The 14625-nt window shown below is 42.0% G+C and overlaps 1 protein-coding gene across 3 annotated transcripts in view; it reads left to right on the plus strand.

Moving 5' to 3' along the window:
- The window catches only part of ALG9 (ALG9 alpha-1,2-mannosyltransferase), a 166969-nt gene that overhangs the window by 45683 nt on the left and 106661 nt on the right, over positions 1 to 14625 (plus strand). For all 3 annotated transcript variants that reach the window (XM_033919141.1, XM_033919142.1, XM_033919143.1), the window contains exons 9-10: positions 21 to 143; positions 4361 to 4515. In XM_033919141.1, coding sequence (XP_033775032.1) covers positions 21 to 143; positions 4361 to 4515 — 278 coding nt within the window. The remainder of the gene's footprint in view (positions 1 to 20; positions 144 to 4360; positions 4516 to 14625) is intronic.

Raw genomic sequence — 14625 nt, forward strand, 5'->3', positions numbered from 1 at the left:
TGTTTTTTTTAATCCTTTAGGGACCGAACCCTGGTCTTTCTATTTCATTAATGGTTTTCTGAATTTTAATGTTGCTTTCATATTGGCACTCCTATCCCTGCCTCTGACATTTCTCATGGAGAATCTGCTGCAGAAATTTAATGGTAAGTCAACAGGTCTGAAAGGTACGTAACACTATGTAACACGATTTTGTTCCTGGGTAGTAAGTGTAATTTCCTAATTGCTCAAGCCTAATGCATTGAGGAGGGGCTTAAGTCTCTGATTGGCTCAGATGCCAAAGGCCCCTCGGTCAACCGGAGTCTTAGGCCACTCCCACTGCATCCTAGAATGCACTCCGGTTGGCTCCTACGGGAGGGGTCTTAGGCATCTGAGCCAGCTGACTTTGTGGTAAGGGGGGAGAAGTGTTTCCCTGCTGCAGCCACTCAGCTGATCATGGCAGGGGGATTCCTCGGCAATTCTCTAACCAACGCCTGTGATATGGATGACAGTTAAAGAATCAGGTCGGTTTGGTAGGGTTAGAACAGATACGATTCTGTATATGACGCTGGTGTGCGATTCTCAGCAGCTGCTTAGGCAGCTGCTGAGACCCAATGCCTATATAGAATCTGCCCCCTTATGCCTTCAGCAAAATACAAAACGCCTAAACTGAAAAAAATACTATTTACAGCATCTGTGACTGCAGAATCCGAAGAAAATTTATTCCCAGACAGCCATTTTTTCAGGCTTGGAAATAGAAGTTGCACAGAGCCAAATCCGGAGAGTACGATGGATAATGAATTAATTTGAACTGCCATCGTGATTGTTGATGTGTGAGCCGGTATGTTGTCCTGGTGGAAGAGAACTTTCTTCTTGGCCTAATGAGGATGTTTCGTCTTGATTTTGGCCCTTAGATGTTGTAATAAACTGGCATATAATATTCACTATTAATGGGTTTTCCCTTTTCCAAATAGTCAATAAAAATTATCCCCGTGGAAATTCCAAAAGACTGCCTCCATCACCTTCCCAGCTGATGGAACTGTTTTCGCTTTCTTCAGAGTCCGTTCATCTCTTGTAGTCTATTGTTTGGATTGTTTTGTCTTGGGAATATAGTGATAAACCCAAGTGTTATCCACAGTCACAAAACACCTCGATAAGTCATTCTCATTGCACTTAAAATGCTCAAAATATGTTTTCAAAATGTCCAAACTTGTTTTTGGTTGACAGTTAGCAAATGCAGCACTCATCGCGTACTCAACTTACTCATGCCTAAATATTCATGTATGGTGGTGTGTATACATTCTGATAAAATGCCAGCAGCCTCTGCTATCTCATTTAGAGTCAATTGGCGATCTTCCATCACAATTTGGTGAACTTCAATAACCATTTCGTCAGTTGTTGCAGTTTTTGGACATCCTGAGCGTTCTTCATCAACAATGCTTGTCCGGCCATATTTAAAATCAGCAGCCCATACTTTCACCATTGAAAATGAAGGAGACACATTAACAAGCAGGGAACTGGAATAAGAGTTTAAGTAGCTTGATTTTGACTTCTTACCAGGCTTTTAGAAGATCATTGTAAACTTACTTGTTTGATAAATTTGTATAACGACATTTGTCAATTTTAAAAAATGTGCTTTTATCAAATTATGTATTTTGATGTACTATCGCTGTGTTCTCACAGTTTTTATCTTGTTGTGAACCGCACTGAACTGCAAGGTATTGCGGTATAAAAATAAAGTTATTATTATTATTACCATACACTGTGTCTAATTTATTTAATTTCGGTAGGCAATTTTCCCTTCAAATAAAGAAATTTTATCATGGTGTGATACTCAATTTTGTCCATTTTTTATAAAGTGGAGCAGTTCACTTCAAAAAGCTGACAAACCAAAACTAGAAGTCAGATTGACGTGAAAATCTAGCCATAGATGTGTGCAACACCATCCAGTGGACAGCTATAGAATTATGCTGATCTTGCTCAGGCTAGAAACTTTTCAATTGACCCTAGTATGGAGTACTTTTTCCTCTTGTCTTGATAAATTGGCTATAAAAATAGCAAAATGCATCTGCTGGATGTTTGTGCCTTAGTAAAAGGACTTGGAATCAATCTGGAATGTTCTGCAAAAAAAGGTAAATTTCAAAATATTAGTGTCACAAAAGCAAAGTTTGAAAGGAGTGATAGCCATTTTCTATACTTTTGTGGCATAGGCAATTAAAAAAAGAATACTTATTATCCAGGAACAAAAACAAAATTTGTTATGTAGTGAAAATTGACAGTTTCAAAATTGTATATTTTTCTCGTTGCATGTTCTTTGTTGTGAACAAGAGGAAAGAGTGGATGCATATTCAAAGTTTTCAAAACATAGGCCACACCTTCCAAATTGTAGAACACTGGGTCATTTGCCCAGTAGGATATTTGCCAGTGCACACTAACATGCTGTCAGGTTTAATACAGTAAATGTTTAACATTTTATGCAATGAGATCTAATTGCTAATAACTGGTGTTAACACTAAAACTCTGCCAAGAATAGGGCAATCAAGCCATTGTTACATCACTGATGAGATTTGCTCTTAGACATTGGTGGAATTAGGCATTATGACATCTTAATATCAGCTTTAGTTACCAGAGACTGAAACTCTTCACACTATAGGGGGGGGAGTTAATCAATGTGGGTTATGTTTAAGACTTTTTTGTTATTGGGGTTTGGTTTTTTTTACCACTAACTCGTACTATTTAAACACAAGTGAGAGAAGGCAACAGTGAGGCTGACAGAAAAACAAGAAAGACTACCAGTGTTCTGATTGTAGATTTTATTATATCAACAAAGAATCAATTCACTTGACTCAACAAAATACGACTCGTGTTTTGGCATGAGAGCCTGCCTCAGGAGTCAAAGATTCTTGAGACACAGAGGGATAAGGAAGGGGAAGGGACGTGTTGGGTTTGGGGGGCCGCATCTGGTGGCAGAAGGGAGTTGGCATCTCTACTGCTGATTTCTACTTGTGTGTGTGTGTGGGGTTGTTTTTTGGTGGCATCCCTCCTACCTTCATTCCAGTTTGTCGGGAAGGGCCGTCATTGGCGGGGGGCGGCACAGCATTTAAAAAAAATAGGACAGATATTGTGCATGTGTAACACACGCACAGCATCTGTGCCATTAAAAAAAAATTAAGAAAAAAACTCCAACAACTGAGTGGCAGGAGGCTGCGTTGGGGTTGTGTTGGGTTGGGTTAAGTGACTTGCCCAGGGTCACATGGAGCTCCAGTAGGAATTGAACCCAGTTCTGCAGGTTCTTAGCCCATCGCACTAACCGCTTTGGTTGTACCAGAAAGGCAGTATATCAAATCCATGATCCTTCACTCTACAGCAGTGTCCCACAAACTTTTTTTTTTGCTCTGGCATACTGATGGAGCAAATGTTTTTCTGTGGCACACCGACAACCCCTGCCCCATTCCACTCCCAGCCCCGCCCTACACCTTCCCAAATCTTCTCTGCCCCACCCCACATGAACCTCATCTCATTTTCCCTGAGGGCCTCCAAGCATGCGTGGACATTGATGCGATGACGTTGTGCATCCTCGGAGGCCCTCCAGGCATGGCCTCGAGCTCAGGGGAAACAAGACAAGGTTCGTGTGGGGACGGAGAGGTGCCGACGCCAGAAGTGACACTTAACCCTGGCAGCACACCTGGAATCTCACCACAGCACACGGTTTGCGATTTGCTGCTCTACAGGGTTGGTGCTGGTATAAAATAGGTGCCTTTGCAGACTTTTCACATAGGTGTCTTGTTATAAAATCAGGTCTGTAGAGTGTAAGAGTTGGGGCAAGAAACATGAGGTGTATTGAAATGCCACATTTCAAGGTGGTGGTATAAGGCTGCCTCAGTCTTGTAGTTTGAATCCTCTGTGCCTTTTTCTTATCATGGAAGACAGGAACCTATCAGGATGACAGGGATATAAATACTGGCAGAATAAGGAAATTATTGGCATCTTTTTGAAAAGATCAGCTTCTTTTGCCATTCGTTGCCCCAGTGCCATTCGTTGCCAGACAGTGCTGATACCAGTCTGGTATTCATATGTCTGATCTTATTTGTTTTATAGAATTATGAATGTAAAATTATGCAAACCGTTTAGGTTTAAAGGATATATAAAATTTTAAAATAAGATAAAACAATAGGAACCTGAAAGCATTTGCATCAGAGTAGTGCTCTATGTATGCAAGGTTCTCCCTGGTGACAGGATCACAGACAAAGAAGGTCTGCATTTAAAACTAGAGCTTGCCATCCAGAGTGGAACATATTAAAGAGGGAGAAAAACCCTATGTATGTATTGCACTGCAATTTCCAAAAGAGGACATCCCTGAGTGAGTTATTTGTTCTCCTTGCAGTTCAGAATCTGGGCAGGCCTTACTGGCTGACGCTGGCTCCTATGTACATCTGGGTCCTGATTTTTTTCACTCGGCCCCACAAAGAAGAAAGATTCTTGTTTCCCATCTACCCCCTCATCTGCCTGTGTGGGGCTGTGGCACTTTCTGCACTACAGGTAGGTAGGTCTCACCTATACCAGGACTTCTTAAACTCAGTTTGAGAGAACCTGGGCCACAGCTGGTTTTATTTACTTATTCTAATTTATAAATCATCTATTCAAAGCTTAAGGTGATTATACAGCATAAAATTAAAACAACAAATGGATATTTTGTTTGAAATGTGGATGGACTAGGTTTTAACACACATTATACCACTGAAGGGGTGTAGTTATCGACATGGGCTTCTGTTGAGACACGTTATTTTACTGTTAACCCCAATACTAGGTCTCATTGCATTAAATGAAACCAGCAGTAAAATTACACATCTTAATGGTTGCCCGCATTGATAATTACACCCCTGAAAAGATTATTTGGATCAGCCATATACTAAATATGTTAAATAAATAATGATATATTTAAAGATAGGATGAACAACGTAAAATAGTAGATGCAAGGTATCCCTGGTTCATATTACCAATGTATGTAAAACAGCTCATGAATATTCATTTTGAATATCTTGAAGAATAGACCTGGCTAAGGGTTGATTTGAAACAGGCCTGCTCGAGGAATTGAAGTTTCATAGTATCTAGAATCTGCAGGAATGTGTTCTGGAAATAATAGGACTTAGTATCTCCTGGGTTGTTAGTGGTCAGTAGGGGATGACTGAAACTGAATTTATTCATTTTTGGCTAAAATGAGACTGCTGCTAGAGGTTATGGTAGCAATTTTGAGATTGGAACCGGCATATGCTGGCTCCAATCTCAAAATGACTACTAAGACCTCCAGTGGCAGCCATTTTGAATGCAGTGCTAGCCTAAATAGGAGCAACTAGAGATTGCTTCTGTCCTGACTAGGCTACTACCCTGGGACTTATGGGTGAAGGGAAGACAACACCTTTGATTGAAGGGCTGGGAGGGGTGACAGAAAGTAGTTGCTTCCTTTTGGTTTAGGCTGAAACATGACCAAATCACAATTTTGAGCTAGTTTTGAAGCCAAAACCAAAATTGTGAGCCTCTAGTGCAGGGGTGTCCAATGTCGGTCCTCGAGGGCTGCAGTCCAGTCGGGTTTTCAGGATTTCCCAATGAATATGCATTGAAAGCAGTGCATGCAAATAGATCTCATGCATATTCATTGGGGAAATCCTGAAAACCCGACTGGACTGCGACCCTTGAGGACCGACATTGGACACCCCTGCTCTAGTGGCTGGTATGTGGGGGTCAACATGCACAAGGTGAAGCCTAGAACATTAGTCCATTATGTGTTAATTAAGGGAAGTTCCTACTTCTATGACTTAATTTATATATTTATTTGTGATTCACCTTTCACCAGGTCAGCTCACCTATTGTTAATAACTCCCTCTGCATTTATACCCCAAGTATCTTTGATCACTCACATAATTTCTGCCTATTATAGAGAGTGGCTGCTATGACATTGAATCTTCCTTTTTCATCAGTCAGCAGGTTCATCATTTGAACTGGAACAATATCTTCCAATGCATCTAATGTTGAGCACAGTAGGGTTTCTGTCTAGTGAAAGGATAACCCCCCCCCCCCCACTACATTTCAGCTCCAGAGTGCTCCCTTCTGCTCTGGAAGAAATGTGGAGACATTCTGTTCTGCAGAGCACTGGAATTTGCTTTAAATTACCCTGTACGGTTTTAAACATGTAACTGTCAAGCCCCGACATCTCTCTGCGTCACTCACTGTCAGGATCTATGCAATTTACATGGTAATTGTGGGCAATGAGGCAAAGCCGAATGAATTCCACGCGCTTGGATTCCCAGCTGAAATGAGCCTCTTGTTCTCCAATTAAAAACAGAGAAGGTAATTTGTTTTAAAGCCAACAGGTGTGGGAATGGAACCTCCTGGGGGAGCGCAAATGACTTGTCACCTACCTGGCAGTAATGCTTGTACCATGTGCTCTTGGGGAAAGTTCTAGGGGTCATTGGTGCTGCACAAGCCTGAAAATATGAGCTAGCTGGGGTCAGGGGAGAGAAAATGAAACATTTTTATAACTTGGTATTTGTCCCTTAAAAAAATATGGGTTTGTATCCCCTCCTCCTATAGGGTTTTTTTTTTTTTAATATTCTCATGCTGTAGTAGTAGCAAACGGCAGCTTCATTTTTTCCAACATGCTATTTCTTAGACTTCAGTTTATTATTAAACATGAAATCATAACTATCCATTTTTAAACAGTGCTGTGAGGAGCTTTTTTAACCATGTTTCTTACAAGCCCTTTCCCCCCTCACCCTGTCACACTTTTGTGAGTAACATAGAAGCCACTATAGGACAGTCTGCCTTCTAGATGGCACTGATATTTCCTCTTGCACGTCATCAGTCTCTAGTGCATGTTTGACTTTGATGTTCAAATTAAATGCAGTCATCTCCCTCCCCAGCAAGTCTCTACATTAAGGCAGTACGTGCCTCAGCAGGTATTTAGATATGTGCTTAGAAATTGGTTAATGCTTGTAAGTCTTGACTTATTTCATACTTACAAAGGATCACCTGGCATAGCCTCTGAAAGGAGCTACACATGCCCTATTCTGTAGCATTATGGCCACAGGTCAGGTGGTTTGTTCAGGGCTGACCCACTATATAGACTAGAGCAGCAGCATGGCAGGAGAGCATCATCTCATCTAGAGAATGACACAGGGACAAATTTTTCCCCGTTCCCGCAGGAACTCATTTTCCCGTCCCGGTTTTCCTGTCCTTGTCCCGTTCCTGCAAGCTCTGTCCTCATCTGTGCAAGCCTTAAACACTTTAAACTCTTAAGTGTTCGAGGCTTGTGCAGTTATGGCAGATCTTACAGAAATAAGAACATAAGAATAGCCTTACTGGGTCAGACCAATGGTCCATCAAGCCCAGTAGCCCGTTCTCACGGAGGCCAATCCAGGTCACTTATACCTGGCCAAAACCCAAGGAGTAGCAAAATTCCATGCTACCGATCCAGGGCAAGCAGTGGCTTCCCCCATGTTTTTCCTCAATAACAGACTATGGACTTTTCCTCCAGGAAATTGTCCAAACTTTTTTTAAAACCAGCTATGCTATCCGCTCTTACCTCTGGCAATGTGTTCCAGAGCTTAACTATTCTCTGAGTAAAAAAAAAATTTCCTCCTATTGGTTTTAAAAGTATTTCCCTGTAACTTCATCGAGGGTCCCCTAGTCTTTGTAATTTTTGACAGAGTGAAAAATCGATTCACTTATACCCATTCTACTCCACTCAAGATTTTGTAGACTTCAATCATATGGGACAGAGACACCGACAAAACTCGTGAGGACGGGATGAGGAAATTGAGTTCCTGTGAGGACGGGGAAAAATTTGTCCCCGAGTAATTCTCTAATCTCATCTAGCCCCAGGTACGTTAGATAGATTGTGAGCCCACCGGGACAGATAGGGAAAATGCTTGAGTACCTGATTGTAAAAAAAAAAACCGCTTAGATAACCTTGATAGGCGGTATATAAAATCCTAATAAAATCCTACCCTTTCTTTAACCCTACCCGTATATCCAACATTACCCTTCCCCGTATTGCTGTAACTGTTGCCCTGGGTCATCTTGAGCCAACTCTCCAAAGAGTACTCGATGACGGCACAAGGCCTTTCAGTAGAGGCCATCACTGAAGCATTGTTGTGTTCTGTCTTCTCCCCGACAAAGTCCTGCTTTGGAGAAGGGTGAGACCCAGCAGCACCTAAGTGCTGGTGTCTACTGAAAGGCCATGCACTAGCGCTCACTACCTTTGTAACTTTGGCTTGGGAAAAATAGTACAATATTGGCAGGGGAGATGCTTGTCACAGGACTGGGGTAGGTAAGGGGAGATGAGATGTTGGCTCTTGGGGGTAAGTAGAGAAAGGGAGATGCTGGACCTGGGGGAGGGGAGATGACTGGCCCATAGGGGAGTGAGGTGTAGGGCCTTGAGTCACCCCTGGGGTTTGCACATGAATGACAATTCTCCTAGGGCAGAGGCTCCTGACCTGTTTGGTGGGAACCCCAGCCATTCTGTTTTTCAGAATATCCATGAATGGAAATTCACAAATTGGATTTGCATGCACTCCATTGTGCATAAATCTTAACTCATGAATATTCAATGCGGATATCCTGAAAAATTAAGTGGCTGAGGTTCACCCAGGATAGATTTAGGAGCCATTGGCCTAGGGTACCAGATACCCTAGGGCCATCTCTATTTCCATAGCCCTTGCTTTGTTTTGGCTACACCACTGAGATGTTTAAATGATTGTTTTGTTATCTAGTAGGAGTAAACCCAGCAGTGCTAAAATTTATCATATTTCTACGTTTCTATTGAATTCAAAAGGGCCTGGGATAGGCATGTGGGATCTCTCGGAAGGAGAAAGAGATGTTTACTGCAGATGAGCAGACTAGATAAGCCATTCTGTGTTTAACAGAAATGTGTCTAGAGACCATTTGTGATCATGCCTGGCTCGAAGTCATAATAAATGCACTGATACTTCAAACAGAAAAGGACACATCTCATCACAGTCAACAGCACATCATGGTTTTCTGTTCTAAGCACAGCAGCTTCTGTTCCTCCTCTTCCTGATCCATGTGACCTTGATAACAGAAGAACCAGGTGTTAGCCTACGTCAGTGTAAGGTCGTTTCTTTTATGGATGTTTTTGATGAACTTCTTTTCATTCTTCCCTTCTCCCCCTCCCCAGTATTTTATACTATGCACAGAAGGTAATTTTACACCAGAGTGCTTTAGCAGAAAAGACACACAAGTGATTTGCCAATGTGCTTTAATAAAACTGGGTCCCTACAAGCTTCTGCCAGGACATCCTAGGATGGCCTTCAACTATGCGCTCACCCTCTCATAGTTCAGCATCCCCTCCCCATCCCCAGTTGGCCAGCATCTCCCCTTTCCCTCTACCATCCCACCAAGTTGCATCTCTTGCCCCCTTTCCTACCCCTGCCTCATGCCTTCCCTGCTATTATATCTTTGATGGAGATTAGTGATTTGTAGATGCTAAAGAGATGTTTGGAGGGAATTTTAAATTGGGCAATCAGGTTGTCAAACCGTGTTTCCTTGAAAATAAGACAGGGATCCAAGATGGCTGCGTCGAGTCAGACGCGCTGAGCTGCTCGCATCGGGCTTGCTCATAAATTGAATTTCTTCAAATTGAACTCCGGAGAGGGTTCTCTGTTACTTACAATATGCCCAGGAGAAGAGGACGGAGTGCTGCTGCTGTCTCGCGGCGTCCCGAGGTTCCTTCTCTGGGCAACATTGAGCGGCTTCTGAGGCGAGTTCAGGAAGTTTCGCGAGCGTCGGAAGGCGGCCCGCTGAGGACACAGGGAGGCGAACCCGTAGTTGATCCTCTAGGGCACGGAAGCCCCGATGCAAGGGAGCCGCCCCCACACTTTCAGGTTGCTAGTTCTCCCAGGGGTGGGGAAACCCCGGAGCTGGAGGTTTTCTCTCCCTCAGAGGCAAGTGTTAATCTGGGAGAAGGTTTGGAGGTTGGGGCTCAAGTTCAAGGAGCCCTAACCAATCTACCTGAAGAGAATCCAGCATTACAAGGGGGTGAAATCCAAGAGATAGGCCCTGAAGATTCTTTACAGAATGGTGAGCACTATACTAATTTACAACGTTCAATTTCTTTGGTAAAACCTGAAGTTGTAACCTTAGACTCACTATGGGACTTAATGGCTGATTTTGTTAAGTTTACTAAGCCTAAATTTCAATACTTGGAAGGGAAAATTACAGAACATACAAAAGAATTTAAAGATCTAAGAAAAGAACTATCTGACTCAAATAAAACCATTCAGAAAATTGAAAAAGAAATAATTACATCAAAACAGCTTCAAGAGACTTTGATTAAAGACAATACTAACTTGAGAAGGAAAGTTGAAATGCTTGAGAATAATTCTCGTAGTAATAATTTAAGGTTAATTAACTTTCCTAAATTAGAAATGGTAAATCCAAGAGAAATGCTTAAGAGATACTTGATGGAAATTTTAGAAGTATCAGAAGAAATGTTACCACCATTCTCATGTGTCTATTATTTGCCAATGAAAGTTTCTGTAAATCAACAAAAAGAATTGGCCCAACAAACTTTAAATGTTTCAGAATTATTGGAGACATCTGATAAAGACTTGGCATCACCAGCAACTTTGATTCTAACTGTGGCGCTTCCGTTAGATAAAACATGGTTATTAAGACTTTACTTTAAAAATAGACAAAAAATTTTTCTTGGTTGTAAAGTACAGATGTTTCCTGATCTTACAAGGGAGACACAGAAACGTCGCCGTGAATTTCTTCTTTTGAAACCTGGGGTTACTTCTTTGGGGGCAACCTTTTATTTGAGACATCCATGTAAATGTATAGTGTGTTACCGTTCTGTTAAATATGTATTCTTTGAACCATCTCAATTGACAACTTTTGTAGCTATGTCTCGTTTGGATGGAGAATCATCTAAACCCTAATATAATTAAGAAACTTTATTTCTCAGTGCTTCTGCTTTGAATATCTTGCAAAAATAATTTCTATAATTTTAATGCTTCGCTAATTTAAAATCTTGGTTCCTTTAGGAGGACTTGAGCTTAAATAGTTAAATAATACATGTTTTTCTTATTAGATGTTTAATTTCTTTATGATTATTTTGATATTATGACTATTGCTTTCTGTACAAGTGTTTAGCTTGATTTAAATTGAAAATTAATAAAGAAATAATAAAAAAAAAAAAAAAAAGAAAATAAGACACTGTCTTATATTAATTTCGGGCCCAAAAAAGGCACTAGGTCTTATTTTTGGGGATGTCTTATTTTTTTCATGTACAGTGATCATCTCTCCCTTCCTCTCCTCCACCCCAATTCTTCCTATTTCCTTCTTCCCCCCCCATGTGCAGCATCTTTCCTCTCCTCTCACCCATCCCCTTGTGCAGTATCTTTCTCTCCCTCTCTCCCATCCCTTGTGTAACAGAACCCTTGCAGCTTCTATGCCTCCCTTCCCCCATCCCCCTGTGTAGCATCTTTCTATCCCACTCATCCCCCTCGCCATCTCTGTGAACCCCGCACCCCCCACCTCCTGTTGACCCTGTCATCTCTCCCTCCCATCCGAACCCTGACCGCGAGCCGAAATACCTGGAAACAAATGGCAGCACAGGCTGCATCGCGGCCTACCCTTCTCACATCCGAGTGTTCCTATGCCACATCACTGATGATGTCATCAGCAACGCAGCACGGAACGGCTGGGTGTGAGAAGGGCAGGCCGCGATGCAGCCTGTGCTGCCGACGCTGCCATTTGTTACCAGGTATTTTGGTCTCACGGTTGGGGTTCGGATGGAAGAGAGAGATGTAAGGGGGGCAGGGGAAGCACTGCTGCCGGCAACTAGGGCTTATTTTAGGGGATAGGGCTTATATTAAGACCTACCCCGAAAATCATGCTAGGGCTTATTTTCGGGGTAGGTCTTATTTTCAGGGAAACACGGTAGTATGATTGTTTTTCTTTTGCTTCGGTTACTGCTAATTTGTATTATTTCTTCCCTCCAGCTGATGGTAGTGGTCTAGTTTTTGTTTTTTTCTCCAGATCCCTTCCACTTCTTTCCTCATGGTATTTAGCTGTTCTGAGAACCATGGACTATTTTGCCGTTTTGGTTTTCTGTTGGTGCTATTTTGTCTAGAACCGTGTTTGCTAGATTTTACCAGGTTGCAATGCCTTCATCTATGTCTCCATTCGTTGGCTCTAGTTTTTCAGTAATTTCCTTCCAGAATTCCTCTATGGGAATTTTGCCATTTTTGGATGTATTTTGTTTCTTTTGTTGTCTCTAACATTGTTCTGGGACAGTGGAAGGGATCCTCCGTCACATATGTCAAACACAAGGCCCGCGGGCCTGCAGCAGTGCTCCTGAACTTCCCCTTCTCACAGCCCAGCATGTCTTTCCTCCCGTGCCGGTCCAATGTCGCCATCTTAAAAATCTGCTGGCCTCAGCAGCGATTCAGCAATGTCCTTTGCTTCCCTTCCTTCTTTCCGTCTGCTGTGGTCCACCCGGGCGGAAACAGGAAGTTGCGCATCATTGGAGACAGACCACGGCATCTGTTCTTGGGTGATTGGAAAGGATCATTGGAACAACAGCAGTTATACAAGTTGGATATCTGAAGAATGTTACATTTATATATTCAATAAACAGGAATTTAGACGGTTGGATCATCTTTTCATCCTATTGGGCGGTTGGAGGAGAGGAGAAGCAGCCTCTAAAGCTCTGATTGCGTGTTGGATTAAGGAGGCCATTTCTTCTGCGTGTTTAATAAAGAAGTCTATTCCGGAGTTTCTCAAGGCTCATTCCACTAAGGGGCAAGCTGCTTCGTGGGCAGAATGCTCTTTGGTACCCCCAGTGGACATCTGCAAGGTGGCGGTGTGGTCATCTCTTTATTCCTTTATTAAGCAGTATTGGGGGGATGCTTAGGCTCGTAGGGATGCAGATTTTAGGGCACAAGTGCTTCGATCTGGGCTCCTAGGATCCCACCCTTAATGGTCACTGCTTTGGTAATTCCCACTTGTCTGTGCCGGTCTGGAGGGACGATACAGAAGGAGAAATTAGACCTGCTAGTTTTCTTTCTTTTAGTCCTTTTTGTGGCTGGGGGGTGTCTGGTTTTGGAGGTTCAGTAGCTAGAAAAAATATTCGATAATTTGAATCTGGATTTGGTTTTGGGAGTTGGGGTGTCTTTTGTTGGCCAGCAGCATCTGCTCCACTGGTTTAGTTGGTGGGCTATAGCACTGAAACTGTGTGCAATTGAATCTGTTTATAGGTATACAATATAGTCCTTAGTTGTTTAAAAAAAATAGCAACTAACAGTAAGAAGGAAAGTGGGTTTAATTCTGCTTGGCTGTTCAGAGACTGACTTGGGAAGGACTGTACATACTTGGTTAGAAGTCGGTATTCTCAGTCTCCACCTGCTGGCAGAGGTGCATAAACCTATTTGTATGTGCCAGTTTGGAGGGACTAAAAGAAAATTAGCAGGTAAAGTCTAATTTCTCCTTTAAATTAGAATACAAATAATATGGAGCTCTACTGTACTAAATCTTATTGAAATAAACACTTGATCTCAGATTTCATGTTGCTTCTTTTATTATTTGTTATGTTAAAACTCAGTGCCCATTTGTATTCAGTATTTGTATTCGGCTGATTAGTAAAACATGTTATTCAGTACAGCTCTAGAGTATCCCAGTGTCCCGAAAACTTTATGGCCGGAAGGCTCCATCTCTGGCAGTATTCAAATCCAAGATAAAAGTCCACTTTTTTGAGGTTGCTTTCAACTCCCAATCCCCACTCACCGTAAAATTACATATGTCCATCCTATCGTACTTTCTGTAAGAAACTCCCCAACCCCAAATTAGATTGTAAGCTCTTCAGAGAAGGAACTGTCTATAGTTCTGCATATGCCTTTCAGCGCTATGGAAATGATAAATAGTAGTAATTATGCATGTAATTTGCTGATACAGAATTTATGCATAATGCACATCATGCTGGAGCATAATTTAGGTGACTTGTAGAGAATTACTCCCTCCCTGTTCCCTGCCATGTTCTTTGTAACTATGCAGGCTTCTTGAAAAAATTCCCTTTAATTTTTCCCTTGCCTAACAAGTTGTTTGTATTGGGGCAGCAGCTATGTGGTTAATGTGAAGGCTGTGCTGAACAGCAGGGTTTAACATCTGCTAAATATATTAGCCAGCAAACGTGATGTGCATGTTCTCCTGATTGCTGGAGTGCTACTAAAATTTTCTTCTCTCTGACATCTTCGTGTGGAACTGTTGCCACATTGTTCTAGCTTTTTTGGTGTGGGAGCATTTTCAGATGTCTGTTTATTTGGACCAGATTTTAGTTTGCTAGGGTTAAATTGCTGGACTATGTGCTGTCATGTAGAAGATGTGGGTTCCGTTCCCAAGTCTGGTTTCTGATTTTGGGGTGAAGAACTTAAATGTTTTATTTAAAGCTAGAATTGTCCTCACTTCCTGAGAGGGGAGGATTACTTGTGTGTGTGTGTGTGTGTGGGAGGGGAGAGGGCGGTTCTAGATGAGGGCTCCACTGCAGAACATACATACTTCAAGCTGAAGTTAGCAGGACTCGTGCTCTAGAAGTTGCAAATTACTTCTTTGCTATTGTGCTAAATATATATTCAG

This window comes from Geotrypetes seraphini, chromosome 13 (assembly GCF_902459505.1).
Source record: "Geotrypetes seraphini chromosome 13, aGeoSer1.1, whole genome shotgun sequence".
NCBI classification, from domain to species: Eukaryota; Metazoa; Chordata; class Amphibia; order Gymnophiona; family Dermophiidae; genus Geotrypetes; species Geotrypetes seraphini.